The 19942-nt window shown below is 36.8% G+C and overlaps 1 protein-coding gene across 1 annotated transcript in view; it reads left to right on the forward strand.

Annotated features, from left to right (window-relative positions):
- TMEM168 (transmembrane protein 168) overlaps positions 1-19942 on the forward strand; it is a 52237-nt gene that overhangs the window by 18126 nt on the left and 14169 nt on the right. The window contains exons 3-4 of the mRNA XM_024757800.1: positions 16579-16721; positions 19213-19487. Coding sequence (XP_024613568.1) covers positions 16579-16721; positions 19213-19487 — 418 coding nt within the window. The remainder of the gene's footprint in view (positions 1-16578; positions 16722-19212; positions 19488-19942) is intronic.

The raw sequence follows: 19942 nt of genomic DNA on the forward strand, positions 1-19942 counted from the left end.
GAGTTTTCAAATCTGTTGCCAAAACTAGAAGTTCACGTTTCATAATTTTTTGTTTTGTTTCATTTCTCTTCCTAAAGTTTTGAGATATTTTAGTCTAGATTAGAGGAGGGGACACTAAGTCTTTTTAGCTTGAAGTTATACTTTTAATTTGATGTTTTATGCATTCTGCCAGAACACAATGAAACAGGAGTAGATGCTTTTTTCCCCCAAAACAACAATAACAATGATCTGAATATTATTTTATTCATGAAACAAGAACATGAATTTCTCCTTTGCCCTGATTTTCCAGCTTTAAAAAAATTTTTTTTAATAACTGGAGATATTTTCATTTTAATAATACAGCTTACCAGTTATTAACTGTTTTTTATGTGCTATCCACCATTCTGTGTACTTTGAGTGTATTTATTTAATCCTCATGACACTCTGAGATAGGTACCATTATTATTCCCATTTTGTAGAGAAGAAACATGCTTGAGAGATTAGGAAACTTGCTTGAGGCTACACAGCTGGTGTGAATCCAGGCAGTCTGCCTTCACAGCCTTTACTCTTAACCACTTTACTTAGTTCCATGTATTTTTAGAGTTGGAAATGAGCATACAGATTATTTAATGTAACATCTCTATTTTGTCCATGGGGAGAAGTAAGATTCAACACACTGTCCAAGTTTGATTCCCATACCAGTGTTTTACCTTTATCAAGATTGTGGTCTACAAAAATTTCTATTTTTGCTATCTCTTTTGAGGCTACTCGAAAAATATTTTTTTTCTAATGCATCTACTAGGGCCTTAACTCTATAAGATCTCCTAAATAGCAGTTGTCATTTAGATTAAAAGGTAATCGTCATTTAAATTTCTATTGTTTTGTTCTTAATAACCTCATTGCAATTTATAAATGCTTCATTGTAAATTACAGCTACCATTTTATTGTACTAGACATATTTCACATATTTCTAATCTATGTAATAAGCTCATAAAATATCCCTCTTTTATAGATTCAGACTGAAAAGCTTAATTTGTTCATGTACACACAGATGGTAAATGACTATGCTAGGATTGAACCAAAGTCTAACTCCAAAGCTTGAGTCCTTTCCCCTACAATTTCTCTATTGCCTCTACTTAAAGAAATCGCTGCTTTAAAACTAACTGTAAAGTAGCTTTCCTAATGTTCTTAAAGTTCTGGAACTAAGCAAAGTTTTGGAAGTTGCCTATTGTTTCTTAAATATGGGTTTCTCACATTGAAGAGCATAATATCTCCATTTACATATTGCATTGTAACATACATTTATATATTGTGTTTCTTAGTTAGACTTCTATGTATAATATTTCCCAAACTTGGTTACTAATGTGACTCATACAAAAATATTTCTAAACAAACAATATTCATATCTCTTATGTAAATGCCAGGTTTTTAAAAAAATGAAATTCCAACATTGGATAAATAGATTTTGTTCCTATTAGCTGAGAAAGTTTTAGGATATGAAAATATTGAATCTTTTGACCATGACTTGAAAGCCCAGATGAATAGAGAATAACTAGTAACTACATTTAATGGAAAGAATATTACTTAAAGTTGTTTATTGGTCTGCTATTATGTTCAGCTTATACCTGCTTTGAAATTTGAGCCATGTCTTAAAAGTTTGCTAGTGAGCTTAGGGTGATTTGTAGAAGCAAATGAAGAAAAGTATCTATACTTACTAGTTTTGGTCAAGTAAGTTGATCTTATTTGTTACAGGGAGTTGTTTAAAATGTAAGGTGTACTCCAAGTCACAAATGACTTTTAGGTTGAAGCTGTAGAATAAAGGGTTGCAGGCCAGTAAAATTGAAGCTTTCTGAATGTGGCAAATGGACAAAACATCCTAAATTTATTTTGGCTCCCCTGGACACATTTGCCAACTGTTAAGACTGCAAATTTTTTGTATTGCCAAACTGTTCACTTTTATCTATACTATCTTTTTTTAAATTAAATTAAATATTTAAAATTGAAGTATAGTTGATTTACAGTGTTATGCCAATCTCTCCTGTACAGCAGAGTGACTCAGTCATACACGTATAGACATTCTTTTTTATATATATTCTTTTCCATTATGGTTTATCACAAGAGATTGAATATAGTTCCCTGCACTGTACAGTAGGATGTTGTTGTTTATCCATCCTATATATAATAGTTTATATCTGCTAATGCCAAACTCCCAGTCCTTCCCTCCCCCACTTCCCTTCCCCTTGGCAACTACAAGTATGTTCTTTATGTCTGTGAGTCTGTTTCTGTTTTTTTAAAATAAATTTTATTTATTTATTTTTGGCTGTGTTGGGTCTTCGTTACTGTGTGCAGGCTTTCTCTAGTTGTGGCGAGCAGGGGCTACTCTTCATTGTGGTGTGCAGGCTTCTCATCGCGGTGTCTTCTCTTGTTGCGCAGCACTGGCTGTAGGAGTACGGGCTTCAGTAGATGTGGCACACGGGCTCAGTAGTTGTGGTGCATGGGCTCAGTTGCTCTGCAGCATGTGGAATCTTCCCGGACCAGGGCTCAAACCCGTGTCCCCTGCATTGGCAAGGGGATTCTTAATCACTGCACCACCAGGGCAGTCCCTATTTCTGTTTTATAGATAGGTTCATTTGTGCCGTATTTTAGATTCTACATGTAAGTGATATCATATAGTATTTGTCTTTCTCTTTCTAACTTCACTTAGTATGATAGTCTCTAGTTGCATCTGTGTTGCTGCAAACGGCATTATTTCATTTTTTTTAATGGCTGAGTAGTATTCCATTGTATATACGTACCACAACTTCTTTTTTTTTTTTTAAACATCTTTATTGGGGTATAATTGCTTTACAATGGTGTGTTAGTAGTACCACAACTTCTTTATCAATTCATCTGTCAATGGACATTTGGGTTGTTTCCATGTCTCGGCTATTGTGAATAGTGCTGCTTATGAACATTGAGGTGTGTGTATCTTTTTGAGTTATAGTATTGTCTGGATATATGCCCAGGAGTGGGATTGCTGGATTATATGGTAATTCTATTTTTAGTTTTCTAGGAACCTCCATATTGTTTTATGTAGTGACTGTACCAACTTATATTCCCACTAACAGTGTAGGAAGGTTCTCTTTTCTTCACACTTTCTCCAGCATTTGTTATTTGTAGACTTTTTATGATGGCCATTCTGACATGTGTAAAGTGGTACCTCATTGTAGTTTTGATTTGCATTTCTCTAATAATTAGTGATGTAGAACATCTTTTCATGTGCCTGCTGGCCATCTGTATGGCTTCTTTGGGGAAATGTCTGTTAAGGTCTTCTGCCCATTTTTCAACTGGGTCGTTTGTTTTTTGTTGTTGTTGAGTTGTATGGCTGTTTGTATATTTTAGGGATTAAGCCCTTGTCTGTTGCATCATTTGCAAATATTTTCTCCCATTCCGTAGTTTGTCTTTTCGTTTTTTCAATAGTTTCCTTTGCTGTGCAAAAGCTTGTAAGTTTGATTAGGTCCCATTTGTTTAGTTTTGTTTTTATTTCTTTTGCCTTGGGAGGCTGACCTAAGAAAACATTGGTACGATTTATGTCAGAGAATGTTTTGCCTATGCTCTCTTCTAGGGGTTTTATGGTGTCATGTCTTATGTTTAAGTCTTTAAGCCATTTTGAGTTTATTTTTGTGCATGGTGTGAGGGTGTGTTCTAACTTCATTGGTTTACATGCAGCTGTCCAACTTTCCCAGCACCACTTGCTGAAGAGACTGTTTCCCATTTTATATTCTTGCCTCCTTTGTCAAAGATTAATTGACCATAGGTGTGTGGGTTTATTTCTAGCCTCTATTCTGTTACACTGATCTGTATGTCTGTTTTTGTACCAAAACCACACTGTTTTGATTACTGTAGCTTTGTAGTATTGGCTGAAGTCTGGGAGAGTTTTACCTCCTACTTTGTTTTTATTTTCCCCTCAGGATTGCTTTGGCAATTCTGGGTCTTTTATGGTTCCATATAAATTTTTGGATTATTTGTTTCAGTTCTGTGAAAAATGTCATGGGTAATATGATAGGGATCGCATTAAATCTGTAGAGTGCTTTGGGTAGTATTGCCATTTTTACAATATTAATTCTTCCAATCCAAGACCATGGGATATCTTTCCATTTCTTTGAATCCTCTTTTATTTCCTTTATTAATGTTTTATAGTTCTCAGCATATAAGTCTTTCACCTTCTTGGTCAGGTTTATCTCTAGGTATTTTTTTTTTTTTTGGTGCAATTTTAAAAGGTATATATATATATTTTTTTTTTTTTACATTCCCTTTCTGATATTTCATTGTTAATGTAAATAAATGAATGTTAATCTTGTATCCTGCTACTTTGCTGAATTCATTTATTAGATCTAATAGTCTTTGTGTTGAGTCTTTAGGGTTTTCTATATATAGTATCGTGTCATCTGCATATAGTGATAATTTTACCTCTTTCCTTCCAATTAGGATACATTTTATTTCTTTTTCTTGTCTGATTGCTGTGGCTAGGACTTCCAATACTACGTTGAATAGAAGTGGTGAGAGTGGGCATCCTTTTCTTGTTCCAGATTTTAGCAGGAAGGCTTTCAGCTTTTCACTGTTGAGTATTATACTACTAGCTGTGGGTTTGTGATAAATGGCTTCTAGTATGTTGAGATATGGTCCCTCTATTCCCATTTTGGTAAGAGTTTTTATCATGAATAGATGTTGAATTTTGTCAAATGCTTTTTCTGCATCTATTGAGATGATCATGTGGTTTTTGACTTTTCTTTTGCTACTGTGGTTTATTACATTGATTGATTTGCGAATGTTGAACCAGCCTAGTGAACCTGGGATGTATCCCACTTGGTTGTGGTGTATGATCTTTTTTATGTGTTGTTGGATTCGGTTTACTAATACTTTGTTGAGAAATTTTGCATCTATATTCATCAAAGATATTGGCCTGTAATTTTCTTTTTTAGTGATGTCTTTGTCTGCTTTTGGTACCAGGGTGATGGTGGCTTCATAGAATGTCTTTGGGAGTGTTCCCCCTTCATTCTTTTGGAAGAGTTTGAGAAGAATTGTTATAAGTTCTTCTTCGTATGTTTGGTAGAATTTGCCTGTGAATCCATCTGGTCCCACACTTTTGTTTGTAGGGAGTTTTTTTAATTACAGATTCTATTTCACTTCAAATGATCAGTCTGTTCACATAATTTATCTATTTCTTCTTGATTCACTTTTGGTGGGCTCTATGTTTCTAGAAAGTTATCCATTTCTTCTAGGTTGTCAAATTTGTTGACATATAATTGTTCATAGTATTGCCTTATGGTTTTTTGTGTTTCTGTGGTGTCAGTTGAGATTTCTCCTTTTTCATTTCTTGTTTTGTTTATTTGGGTTCTCTTTCTTCTTGGTGAGCCTGGGCAGAGGTTTGTCAATTTTGTTTACCCTTTCAAAGAACCAGCTCTTGGTTTTGTTGATTTTTTTCTGTTGTTTCTTGAATCTCTGTTTTTTCCTCCCTGATCTTTATTATTTCCTTCCTTCAGCCGACTTTAGGTTCTGTTTGTTCTTTTTCTAATTCTTTTAGGTGGTAAGTTAGGTTGTTTACTTAAGATTTTTCTTGTTTTTTGATGAAGGCCTCTATTGCTATGAACTTCCCTCTAAGAACTGCTTTTGCTGTGTCCCATAGATTTTGTATGGTTGTGTTTTCATTGTCGTTTGTCTCAAGTTATTTTTTAATTTCCATTGGTTTTCTAGTAGCATGTTGTTTAGTCTCCACATAGTCATTTTTTTTCTCATTTCTTTTCCTGTGGTTGATTTCTAGTTTCATGCCATTGTGGTCAGAGAAGATGCTTGAAATAATTTCTGTACTCTTAAATTTGTTGAGGTTAGTTTTGTACCCTAGTATGTGGTCAATCCTAGAGAATCTTCCATGTGCGCTTGAAAAGAATGTGTATTCAGGTTTTTTTGGATGTAATGTCCTGAAGATATCAATTAAGTCTAACTGTTCTATTGTATCATTTAGGATCTCTGTTGCCTTATTGATTCTCTCTCCGGAAGATCTGTCTGTTGATGTGAGTGGGGTGTTAAAGTCTCCTACTATTATTGTATTTCCATTGATTTCTCCCTTTATGTCTGTTATTATTTGTTTTATGTATTTGTGTGCTCCTATATTATGTGCATATAAGTTGATGAGTGTAATGTCCTCTTCTTGTATTGATCCTCTTATCATTATATAGTGCTCTTCTTTAGTTTTCTTCATAGTCTTTAAAGTCTATTTTGTCTGTTATGAGTATTGTAACTCCCGCTTTCCTGTCATTTCCGTTTGCCTGAAATATTTTTCCATCCCCTCACTTTCAATCTGTCTGTGTCCTTTGCCCTGAGGTGGGTCTCTTATAGGCAGCATATTGTAGGCTCTTGATTTTTATCCAGTCTGCCACTCTGTCTTTTGATTGGAGTATTCAGTCCATTGGCATGTAAGGTAATTATTGGTACATATGTATTTATTGCCATTTCAACCTTTTTTTCCAGTTGATTCTTTGTTTCTTCTTTGTTTTTCTTCTTCTTCTTGTGGTTTGATGATTTCCTTTCATTTTATGCTTGTATTCTCTTCTTTTTGGTTTTTGTGAATCTGTTGTATGTTTTTGATTTGTGGTTGCGCTGTTTTTCAAGTATGTTAAACCCTTCCTATATCTGCTTGCTTTAGACTGATAATCAATATATGGCCTTTATTATGTTGAGGTAAGTTCCCTCTATGCCCACTTTCTGGAGAATTTTTAATCATAAATGGGTGTTGAATATTATCAAAAGCTTTTTCTGCACCTATTGAGATTATCATATGGTTTTTAGTATTCAGTTTGTTGATACCACACTGATTTGCAGACATTGAAGAATCCTGGCATCCCTGGGATAAATCCCACTTGATCATGGTGTATGATCCTGTTAATGTATTGTTGGATTCGGTTTGCTAGTATTTTATTGAGTATTCTTGTGTCTATGTTCATCAGTGATACCTGTAATTTTCTTTTTTTATCATATCTTTGTCTGGTTTTGGTATCAGGGTGATGGTGGCCTCATAGAATGAGCTTGGGAATGCTCCTTCCTCTGCAGTTTTTTAGAAGGGTTTCAGAAGGATGTGTTAACTCTTCTCTAAATGTTTGAAAGAATTCACCTGTGAAGCTCTCTGGTCCTGGACTTTTGTTAGTGGGAAGTTTTTAAATCACTGTTCCAGTTTCAGTACTTGTGATTGGTCTGTTCATATTTTCAGTTTCTTCCTGGTTCAGTCTTGGAAGGTTGTACCTTTCTAAGAATTTGTCCATTTCTTTTAGGTTGTCCATTTTATTGCCATACAGTTGTTTGTAGTAGTGTCTTATGATCCTTTATATTTCTTTGGTGTCAGTTGTAACTTTTCCTTTTTCATTTCTAATTTTATTGATTTGCGCCCTCTCCCTTTTTTTCTAGATGAGTCTGGCTAAAGGTTTGTCAATTTCATTTATCTTTTTAAAGAACCAGCCTTTAGTCTCATTGATCTTTTCTATTATTTTCTTCATTTCTATTTCATTTAGTTTTTGCTCTGATCTTTGATTTCTTTCCTTCTACTAACTTTGGGTTTTGCTTGTTCTTTTTGCTCTAGTTGCTTTAGGTGTAAGATTAGGTTGTTTGAGGTTTTTCTTATTTCCTAGGTAAGATTGTATTGCTATAAACTTCCCTCGTAGAACTGCTTTCGCTGCATCCCATAGGTTCTGGATTGTCATTCTTTTGTTTTCATTTGTTTCTAGGGTTTTTTTTTTGTTTTTAATTTATTTTTGTCTGCGTTGGGTCTTCGTTGCTGTGCGCAGGCTTTCTCTAGTTGTAGCAGGTGGGAGCTACTCTTTGTTGTGGTGTGCAGGCTTCTCATTGTGTTGGCTTCTACTGTTGCAGAGCATGGGCTCTAGGCATGTGGGCTTCAGTAGTTGTGACTTGCAGGCTCAGTAGCTGTGGCTTGTGGGCTCTAGAGTGCAGGCTCAGTAGTGGTGTCGCAGGGGCTTAGTTGCTCCGTGACATGGGGGATCTTCCCAGTCAGGGCTTGAACCCGTGTCCCCTACATTGGTAGGTGGATTCTTAACCACTTCACCACCAGGGAAGCCCATGTCTCCAGGTATATTTTGATTTCCTCTTTTTCTTTCTTTAGTGATCCATTGGTTGTTTAGTAGCATAGTCTTTAGCCTCCATGTGTTTGTGTTTTTTACCTTTTTTTCTTATAGTTGATTTTTAATCTCATAGTGTTGTGCTCAGAAAAGATGCTTGATATGATTTCAGTTTTCTTCAGTTTACCGAGGCTTGCTTTGTGACCCAGTATGTGATCAATCCTGGATAATCTGCTGCTTTTGGATGAAATGCTCTATAAATATCAATGCAATCATCTGGTCTAATATGTCATTTAAGGCCTGTGTTTCCTTATTGATTTTCTACATGGATTATCTGTCCACTGATGAAAATGGGGTGTTAAAGTGCCCCACTATTGTGTTCCTGTTGAGTTCTCCTTTTATGGCTGTTAGCACTTGATTATTTATTGAGGTGCTCCTATGTTGGGTTCATATATATTTACAACTGTTATATCTTCTTCTTGGATTGATCCCTTGATCATTATGTAGTGTCTTTCTGTGTCTCTTGCAACAGTCTTCATTTTAAAATCTATTTTGTCTGATATGAAAATTGCTACTCCAGCTTTCTTTGAATTCCATATGCATGGAATACCCTTTTCCATCCCTTCACTTTCAGTCTGTATGTGTCCCTAGATCTGATGTGGGTCTCTTGCAGACAGCATATATCTATGTCTTGCTTTTGTATCCATTCAGCCAGTCTATGTCTTTTGGTTGGAGCATTTAATCCTTTTACATTTAATGTAATTATCAATATGTATGTTCTTATTGCTGTTTTGTTCATTGTTTTGGATTTGTTTTTGAAGGTCTTTTTTCTTCCCTTTTTCTTTATTCTCTTTTTACTTGATGTCTATCTTTAGGATTTCTTTTTCTTTTTTTTTTCTTTTTTTTTTTGCGGTACGCAGGCCTCTCACTGTTGTGGCCTCTCCTGTTGTGGAGCACAGGCTCCGGATGCGCAGGCTTAGCGGCCATGGCTCACGGGCCCAGCTGCTCCGCAGCACGTGGGATCTTCCTAGACCGGGGCACGAACCCGCGACCCCTGCATCAGCAGGCGGACTCTCAGCCACTGAGCCACCAGGGAAGCCCTGCTTTTTCTTTTTTGTGTGTGTATCTATTGCAGATATTTGGTTTGTGGTTCCCATGAGGTTTTGATATAGCAGTCTATATATGTACAATATTGTTTTAAGTTGCTGGTCTCTTATTAGTTTCCAGTGCATTTCTAATATCCTGCATTTGTACTCTTCTCTTCTCACGATTTCTGGTTTTGATATTATATTTGTGTGGGGGGTGATTTCCTACCTTTGTTTTATGTTTGCCTTTACCAGTGAGCTTTCCCACTTATAATTTTCTTGTTTCTAGTTGTGGCCTTTTCTTTTTTACCTAGAGAAGTTCCTTTAGGATTTGTTGTAAAGCTGGTTTGGTGGTGCTGAATTCTCTTAGTTTTTGTTTGTCTGTAAAGCTTTTGATTTCTCCATTTAATCCGTCCGAGGGCCTTGCTGTGTAGAGTATTCTTGGTTGTAGTTTTTTTCCCTTTCATCACTTTAAATATATCATGCCACTCCCTTCTGGCCTGCAGAGTTTCTGCTGAAAAATCAGCTGAAATGGGCATTCGCTTGTATGTTATTTGTTGTTTTTCCCTTAATTGGTTTTAGTATTTTTTTCTTTGTGTATAATTTTTGTCAGTTTGATTACTATGTGTCTCAGTGTGTTATTCCCTGGGTTTATCTTGTATGGGACTCTGCACTTCCTGGACTTGAGTGTTTCCTTTCTCATGTTAGGGAAGTTTTCGGCTATAATCTCTTCAAATATTTTCTCAGACCCTTTCTCTCTCTCTTCTCCTTCTGGATCCCTTTAATGCAAATGTTGGTGTGTTTAATATTGTCCCAGAGGTCTCTATAGACGGTCCTCCTTTCTTTTCATTCTTTTTTCTTTATTCTGCTCTGTGGCAGTGATTTCCACCATTCTGTCTTCCAGCTCACTTACTCGTTCTTCTGCCTCAGTCATTCTGCTATTGATTCCTTCTAGTGTATTTTTCATTTCACTTATTGTATTGTTCATCTCTGTTCTTTAAATCTTCTAATTCTTTGTTAAACATTTCTTGTATCTTTTTGATCTGTATCTACAATATTTTTCTGGGTTGTTGGATCATCTGTACTATCATTACTCTAATTTCTTTTTCAGGTAGGTTGCCTATCTCCTCTTCATTTGGTTGTTCTTATGGGGTTTTAATCTCATTCCTTTAGAGTATATTTCTCTGCCTTCTTATTTTGTCTAACTTTCTGTGTTTGTGGTCTCCTTTCCACTGGCTGCAGGATCGTAGCTCCTCTTACTTCTGGTGTCTGCCCCCTGCTGGGAAAGGTTGGTCCTGTGGCTTTTGCAAGCTTCCTTGTGGGAGGGACTGGTGCCTGCCCACTGGTGGGTGGAACTGGGTCTTGTCCTTCTGCTGGGCAGGACCATGTCAAGGGGTGTGCTTAGAGGTTGCTGTGAGCTCAGTACAGCTTTAGGCACGTTGTCTGCTGATGGATGGGGCTGTGTTCCTATCCTGATGGTTGTTTGGCTTGAGGCATTCTGGCACTGGAGCCTGTAGGCTGTTGGTTAGGACTAGGTCTTGATACCAAACTGGCAATGACCTCTGGGAGAACTCATGCTGATCCGTGTTCTCCGGGGCCTCTGCCATCAGTGTTCTTGCTCCCCCTCCCCACTATTTAACCACAGCTGACCCCCATCTCTGCCAGAGATCCTCCAAGTCTCATAGGTAGGTCCAGCCCAGGTTCCTATGGAGTTACTGCTTTGTGCTGGGTCCCAGTGTATGTAAAACCTGTGTGCACCCTCCAAGAGTGGAGTCTGTGTTTCCCCCACTCCTCTGGAGCTGCTACACTCAAGCCCTGCTGGCCTTCAAAGCCAAATGCTCTGAGGGTTCCTCCTCCTGATGCCAGATCCTCAGGCTGGGGAGCCGGACATGGGACTCAGGACTTTCACTCTTGTGGGAGAACCTCTACAGTATAATTTTCCAGTTTGTGGGTTGTTCACCTGGCAGGTATGGGATTTGATAATGTCACAAAAGCACTCCTCCCATCATCTTGTTGTGGATTTTTCTCTGTCTTTGGATGTAAAATATCTTTTTTGGTAGGTTCCAGTCTTTTCTGTTGTTGGCTGTTCAGCAGTTAGTTGTGATTTTGGTATTTTTATGGGAGGAGGGGGGCTCAAGTCCTTCTACTCCGCCATCTTTTCCAAAATAGAGGGGCAGCTTTTAGTTTGGATGCTTGCTGTCTCTTTCCTCAGCGTGTGCTGTCCTTTACCTTTTTATGTGGGGTGTGCGGGTTCAGCGGCCCTTGTGCACTCACAGGACAGTGGGGGCAGGGCTTGGCACCTGCTTGGGGGGTCTCCTGTGGGCGGCTGCTATCCGTGCACTCCTGGGATAGTAAGGGCAGCCTGCTTTTAGGTCTCATAGTGGCGACCTGTGCCCACCTCTGGAGCCCAGGATGGCAGTGATGACTTGCACACCACCACCCCCTCCCACCAACAGCTCCTGTGGGCGGTGTCCTGTTGCCTGGGAGCACTCACAGGGAAAGGAGCTCTTAATGGTGGGCCCACCCCTCTCCCCCTCCACCCCCAACAATGGCACCTTGCCTCTGTGGCAGGCCCTGGCTTCTTCTGAGTACTCCCTCTGTTGCCACAGTCTAGCCTCTTCAGGCTGCCTCCATGCAGCCAACCCTGGTCCCTTCCCTGGGTCTGACCCCTGAAGCCTGTACTTCAGCACCTAGCCCCCACCCTCACCAACAGCTGAGCGTCTCAGGCGGGGGAGCACAGGGTGGCACTGATGACCTTCTGTGCAGGTGACTGTTTTGCCTTCTGCAAACCTGTTGCTGCGCTCTCCTAGGCTCCAAAGCTCCCCTCCATCCAGGCTGATTTCCCTACCAGTGAGGGGACTCCCCAAAATTCAGGAACCTTTTCTCATTCACAGCTCCCTCCCTGGGGTGCAGGCCCTGTCCTGATTTCTTTCTTTTTCGTTTTCCTTTTGTCCTACCCTGTTACATGGAGGTTTTCTTGCCCTTTGGGAAGTCTGAGGTCTTCCGCCAGTGTTCAGTAGATGTTCTATGTGAATCGTTCCACTTGTAGATGTGTTTTTAATGTTTTTGTGGGTGGGAAGGTGAGCTCCCTGTCCTACTTCTTCACCATGTTGATCACCCCACCAATAATTATTTTATATAAATGGCTGACATAATTTGAATGTACAGTCCTCCCTCGGTATCCACAGGGGGTTGGTTCCAGTACCCCCTATGAATACCAAAATTCGCAGTTGCTCAAGTCCCTTATATTTATGGTGTAGTACAGTTGGCCATCCATATCTAAAAGTTCCCTATCCACTTTTATGTGAATAAGGGTTTAATTGATCGAAGCATTTTTCTATTATAATGGAGCAACATATGTAATAGAAGGTATAGGAATTGAAAAGAAAATAATGAAATTATCAATATTTGTAGATCAGATGATTACCCGTTAAACCTAAGAGTTAACTGAAAAAGCAGTTGAAATTGCTGTAGTAATAGTTGTGAGAATTGTTGCATCTTTTAAGTTGTAAGCTATGTCAAAAAATGGTAATTGTGCTCACTGATAGTTATCATTAACCCAACCAATATACAAACTATGTGAATTCTCTTGGACATACATAAGTTGTATGAGAAGAAATGGTGTTTATAGCGGAAATATATTTTTTAATATGTACATTACGTCCTTTAACGAATTTGCCTCCTGACATTGTATCCTATTAGTGATCCAACCTGGATTAAGTGGTCAAACCTGGATTAAGATATGTAGACTGTTAATAACCCCCAGCATCCTGGAAGAAACAAACATCCTCTTGGAGAAGGTATAATTATCCTAGGTCCGAAATTAATCATATAATAGTTTTTTTGCATACAGTGTTCAGCTCATAAATATAACCAGATACACACACACACTCACATGGCATTGAGAGCAAGAAGCAGCAGAACCAACAGACGATAGGCAGACCAAAAAGTCTTGAGATATTGGAATTATCAAACAAAGAAAGCCATCATACTTAGCAAGTTGAAAAAAAAGCAAAGATAATACATAATGGTAGGAAGTTAGAAATTGTAAGAAAGTGACAAGGCAGATTTGAAAAAGAACTAGACAAGTTTTAGAATCAGAAAATAAAATATCTGAAATGCATTCAATGTGCTAGTTTAACAGATTAGACAAATGAGAAGTGAGCATTAGTGAACTGGAAAATATAGTTCAGATGAAGCTATGAAAGAAGGAGCTTAAAGAGGAAAAATAGAGAAAATACTATACAGAGAAAAGGATAAGACTCATTGAGGATACAGAGAGATATCATCTGTGTTTTACTGGAGTCCCAGAAATAAAGGAGGAAATGTGGACAAAAGGAAATATTTGAAGGGATAGACAGATAGGCCAGTGGAACATAAGAGTATAAAAGTAGATATCAGAATACTTGATTTATGACAAAGATGATACAGTAATGTGGAATGGTTGAGATTTTCAATAATTAGTAATTAGATAATTGGGTGTTCACATAAAAAACTTAATTTGGACTGTTATTATAAAAATAACTACATTTGGATTATAGACCTAAAAGCAAAGTGCAAAACAACAAAGCCTTTAGAGGATAATGTACAATACCTTCTTGACTTTTAGGTGGGTGGAGAAGATTTAACAAGACACAAAATGACAATGTTACACTTAAGAACTTAAGTTAAGCAAAAAACAGCATTAACAGTCACAGAGGGAAAGGTATTTGCAATACAACCAACTAAAGACTTTTTTAATACATCTTTATTGGAGTAATTGCTTTACATTACTTAATTACTTTACAGTACATTAATTGCTTGACAATGTTGTGTTAGTTTCTGCTGTACAACAAAGTGAATCAGCTATATGTATACATATTACCCATATCCCCTCCCTCTGGAGCCTCCCTCCCACACTCCCTATCCCACCTCTCTAGGTCATCACAAAGCACCGAGCTGATCTCCCTGTGCTATGTGGCTGCTTCCCACTAGCTAGCTATTTTACATTTGGTAGTATATATAAGTCCATGCCACTCTCTCACTTCGTCCCAGTTTACCCTTCCCACTGCCTGTGTCCTCAAGTCCATTCTCTACGTCTGCGTCTTTATTCCTGCCCTGCCACTAGGTTCATCAGTACCATTTTTCTAGATTCCATATATATACATTAGCGTACGGTATTTGTTTTTCTTTTTCTGAGTTACTTCACTCTATGACAGACTCTAGGTCTATCCACCTCACTACAAATAACTCAGTTTCACTCCTTTTTATGGCTGAGTAATATTCCATTGTATATATGTGCCATATCTTCTTTATCCATTCATCTGTCGATGGACACTTAGGTTGCTTCCATGTCCTGGCTTTTGTAAATATGCTGCAGTGAACATTGTGGTACATGTCTCTTTTTGAATTATGGTTTTCTCAGGGTATATGCCCACCAGTGGGATTGCTGGGTCATATGGTAGTTCTATTTGTAGTTTTTTAAGGATGTCCATGCTGTTCTCCATAGTGGCTGTATCAATTCACGAGGTGCATGGGTTTATCTTTGAGCTTTCTATCCTGTTCCATTGAGCTATATTTCTGTTTTTGTGCCAGTACCATACTATCTTGATTACTGTAGCTTTGTAGTATCGTCTGAAGTCAGGGAGACTGACTCCTCCAGCTCCCTTTTTCTTTCTCAAGATTGCTTTAGTTATTGGGGTCTTCTGTGTTTCCATACAAATTGTAAAATTTTTTGTTCTAGTTCTGTGAAAAATGCCATTGGTAATGTGATAGGGATTGCATTGAATCTGTAGATTGCTTTGGGTAGTAGAGTCATTTTCACAATGTTGATTCTTCCAATCCAAGAACATGGTATATCTCTCCATCTGTTTGTATCCAACTAAAGACTTTTATCTAAAATATACTGAGAGCAAAATAAAACTGTAAATCAGTGACAGAAAGGCAGCCCCACGGCAAAATGCTTCACCAAAGATGAAACCAAAATGATCAAAGGTATTTAACATAAGTAATAATCAGAGAACTCCATACTTATTCTGGTTTTGTTTATCATAGGGGAAAATTAAAAGGAATCTAAATACAACAAATAGGAAATCAGCTAATTAAAATTTTATAAATATGATAGTAATACCTTTTGATATTTACAAATAATTTAGAATTACATTAATGGGCTTTAACATATTAAAACGTTTGCAGAACATTATATCTCATTGCACTTTGGTAAGAAACTAAGTATTTGTGAATATTTATATATATTGTATGATGTCTGAACATATTTTAAAAAGTTAGCTGTGTGTGGATGATGGTACTTGGAATTATTCTAATCATAGTTTTACTCATTTGTATTTTCTGTTGTTTCTAAATTGAGCATGTACTGTATTATTTATGTAACTGATAACACATAATGTACCAAAAATAGGGCATTATATCCATTTTTCCATTATCGGAGTCAACTTTATTTTTTTATTGAAGTTCTGATCAAATGAACCACTTCTTAGTGTTAGAAAACTGTATTCATGCACATAGACACATAACTGTGTAATATGTGCAGTAGCAACACAAAAAATGTGGGATACTATCCGTATTGTAAAAATATAGGTCAGTTCTGAGTGACTCATCCTTCCTTTTCCTTTTCATTTAAATGGGTCCTTTAATTTTTTGTTTGTTTGTTTCTTTTAATTGCAAATACTACTTAAATCTTGTCTTCTCTTAATATGTCTCCTGCCTCCCTTTTTACATTCTGTTTTTAGGCTGCTTAAATGTCTTCAATATATGTCTTTATATGTATGTATGTGTATATATATATATATATATATATATATATACTTTTTTTTTAGTTTTGAATTTATAGTCTAGAACTTTTCAAAGGAAAAGTTTGTTATAAGTTTAAGAATGGAATTCATTTTGATAGCTTTAAGGAACTTACAGTTTAAGATTTTCTCTTAATTTCTGGACATTTCACAGGGGGAAAAAAAGCCCTTTCTAAAGTACCTTTTCTGATAAAGTAAATGAGTGTGTTATTTGTAAAATGATTTAGAGCATGTGGGTTTTAACAGGAAAGGATTTGTTTTCTGGCTTTTTCTCTGTCATATCAAGGGTGTGGTTATATTTTTGTTTTGTTTTTTAGTTTGAGTGGGATGTTACTTGACATCCCATCATAAAAATACAGCACATCATAAAAATGCGGTGTGCTGTATTTGTTTTGCCATGACTTCCAAGCAGCTTAGAGATAAATTTAGGGTTCATTGCTTATCCATGTATACACTTGTCTCTTTCAACTTACAACGATTTTTAGGTCATTAATTATCCTTTTTATCCTTGTTGGAAGTAGAGGCAAAAAATGAATATGCATTTATGTAAATATATATACGTATACACATATATAAGTTCAGTCACCCACTCTATGTAAACATGATGTTTTAAATATTTTTTAGCCAACAAATGGAATCTTCTTGAGCATGTTTCTGATTGTTTTGCCATTGGAATCTATGGCTCATGGCCTCTTCCATGAATTGGGTAACTGTTTAGGAGGAACATCTGTTGGATATGCTATTGTGATTCCCACCAACTTCTGCAGGTACAGTAACCTAGTATAATAAGTAATAGCTACTTGACTCAATATTTTGCTAATATTGGTATAAGATGATAGCTTATTTTTTCAAAACTATAATATTCTCAAAGTATAATACTCTTGCTTTTTTATTTTCCATTTATCCCAAATGTTTAAGAACCTTTATCTACTCTGAGTAATAATATAATCTTCAGGGTTCAATTAAAATTTTATTTTTGATAAATGTGATTAGCTTATATTTTAGCTAAAAATCATAAAATATGAGTGGATTTTCATAAATTATGAATGGATTTTCTAAGTAAAGTTCCTGCCCTTTCTTTAGAGAGGGATATCTCGTTTAAGAAAATGTGAAGCAACATGGTGAAGTATAATAGAATGTACACTGGACCTCAGCGTCCTAAATTCTAGTTCTGTGTTACTTTAGGCAGATCATAACTTCTCTGGACCTCAGTGTATTTATCTAAAATGCAAACAATACCATTCTGCCCATATAGAGAAATGTTATGAAGAGCTAATGAGACTATAAATGTAAAAACACTACTAGAAAGTGTCATACAAATACCACGAATTCAAAAACATTGGCAGTGAAGTTAAGTATTTGATTGCAGTTTTATTTGGAAATATTTTTGACCCCAAATGTATGGCAAACCTGTTTCAGTCTGTAAATACTGCCAAATTTTAGTTTTTCTTTTGTAGTTAAGTACCTTTGAAGTAGAAAAAAATAGTTCCTTGCCATTAATGAATTCTGTTGACCAAGCAGTCATCATACTTTCCTTGGCCAGGGGTAGGAGAGGGCTTGAAATGAAGTTTGTATCTGATTTCAAATATTTGACATAAAAACACATAGTAAATATTTCCTCCATATTAAAGACTTGATATATAAGTTGAAGATTCTCATGAGAAGTAAAAGAAATACGTTTAGAAGGATCACATAAAGTAAGATGTGACAACTCTGCAGGAAGAATATGTGGAAATAGTACTTTGCACAGTTAGATTTTTATTGTTATAATTTTTGATTATGCATTGCTTTATTCTTTCGCTGTTTTGAGGCTGTTAAATGATACAGATAGAGACAAAATGTTTTGTTCTTTTAATGAAAACTTTTATAGAATTAATAGAATAGTATTGATAATACATGAAGCAAAATATAAAGTTTACACAATTCCTACTAGAAGTCTCTTTTTTGGATAAGAGTTATGATTTTTTTCTCCTTCAATATTGATTTGATTATGCTAGTTTTAAGACTTGGTTTATTATCTTTACTAAAGTACCGTTTTACATGTATTCCAGGATCAGGTCTAAGTCTTCAGTTAGTATTCAGTAGTATATAAGGCAGTGGACCTAAATAGTAATAATTTTTTAAAATAAATTTATTTTATGTATTCATTTTTGGCTGCGTTGGGTCTTCGTTGCTGCACCTGGGCTTTCTCTTGTTGAGGCGAGCAGGGGCTACTCTTTGTTACAGTGTGCAGGCTTCTCATTGCGGTGGCTTCTCTCATTGCAGAGCACGGGCTCTAGGTGTGCGGGCTTCAGTAGTTGCAGTGCGTGGGCTCAGTAATTATGGCTCACGGGCTCTAGAGTGCAGGCTCAGTACTTGTGGCACATGGGCTTAGTTGCTCCGTGGCATGTGGGATCTTCCCAGACCAGGGCTCGAACTCATGTCCCCTGCATTGGCAGGTGGATTCTTAACCACTGTGCCACCAGGGAAGTCCATAATAATTGTTTTAAAATGTCATTTATTAAAAGGTAAGTTCTATCATTTATGTACCTTAAGTTAGTAAAACTTGAACACAACTTTATAAAGACTGTCTTTTTCAACACAGAAATTAAATATATAATTTTAAATATCGCTTCCAGATTTTGTTAAAATTTTTTTTCTCAAAAAAGTACTTTCATTATTGTCCCCACCCAGGTATTCTTGAAACATTTTGGGGGTAGAATTAGTACAGTCTTGCTTTTTAAAGTTTTGTTTAATATCTGTCATTTGGTAAGAAAATATGAATAAAGAATGAAGAGTAGTACTATCTACATTTGGAGATATTCTCCCAGCTTCCAGTTTTATTGATAAGAAATATAATTTTTAGAAACTAGGCTTTGATTTTCCAAGCTTAATTCTTATCACTGTAGAAAATTTAGGAAAGATGTTTTTCTTAAAAAAAAAATCCTGGGCTTCCCTGGTGGCGCAGTGGTTGAGAGTCCGCCTGCTGATGCAGGGGACACGGGTTCGTGCCCCGGTCCGGGAAGATCCCACATACCTCGGAGCGGCTGGGCCCGTGAGCCATGGCCGCTGAGCCTGCGCGTCTGGAGCCTGTGCTCCGCAACGGGAGAGGCCACAACAGTGAGAGGCCCGCATACAGCAAAAAAAAAAAAAAAAAATCCTGCCATTTAATTAGCCACTTATGATTCTTAGATAATTTATTATAAATGAAGAATAGGAATGTGACATAGAATGAACACTTCATAAACACTAAAATGATCTTTTTTTCTCCTTCTTCAGTCCTGATGGTCAGCCAACACTTCTTCCACCAGAACATGTACAGGAGTTAAATTTGAGGTCTACTGGCATGCTCAATGCTATCCAAAGGTTTTTTGCATATCACATGATTGAGACCTATGGATGTGACTATTCCACAAGTGGCCTGTCCTTTGATACTCTACATTCCAAACTGAAAGCTTTCCTTGAACTTCGGACTGTGGATGGACCTAGACATGATACGTATGTTTTGTATTACAGTGGGCACACCCATGGTACAGGAGAGTGGGCTCTTGCAGGTAAATCCATCTCTGGCAATTTCACTGTTGTAAAAATATGCCTATTCGTGGAAATCTGTCCTTCACACTGAAACATTAAGTTTCCAAATTCTCAGTTTCCCACTTCACAGATTACCAAGTATACATATGACTGTTTTGTTTGCCTTTTCTCTGGCATACTTGTTTAGCATAATTTTAGTAATCTCTAAAGGTTTTGAAAATTATGTTTTGTGTTGATTGGAAGAAAAAAATCTGACTGCTTGATCTAAGACTTATAATTAGTTTCCCTTTAAAGTATTTTCAGAATTATTAAATGTAGTTACATTTTTCAGAAGCTGATTAACTTATTTGACTAATACTTGTAAGTCTTTAAGGTGTTATAGGATGCTGATTTCAGTAGTTCTTCATATATGCAGTTTTATTTATGTTAGAAAGCTCACCATAGTTTTAAGCAGCAGGTGATATGATATGGTTGG

The sequence above is a fragment of the Neophocaena asiaeorientalis genome, unplaced genomic scaffold, assembly GCF_003031525.2.
Source record: "Neophocaena asiaeorientalis asiaeorientalis breed wild unplaced genomic scaffold, Neophocaena_asiaeorientalis_V1.1 scaffold116, whole genome shotgun sequence".
Classification (NCBI taxonomy): domain Eukaryota; kingdom Metazoa; phylum Chordata; class Mammalia; order Artiodactyla; family Phocoenidae; genus Neophocaena; species Neophocaena asiaeorientalis.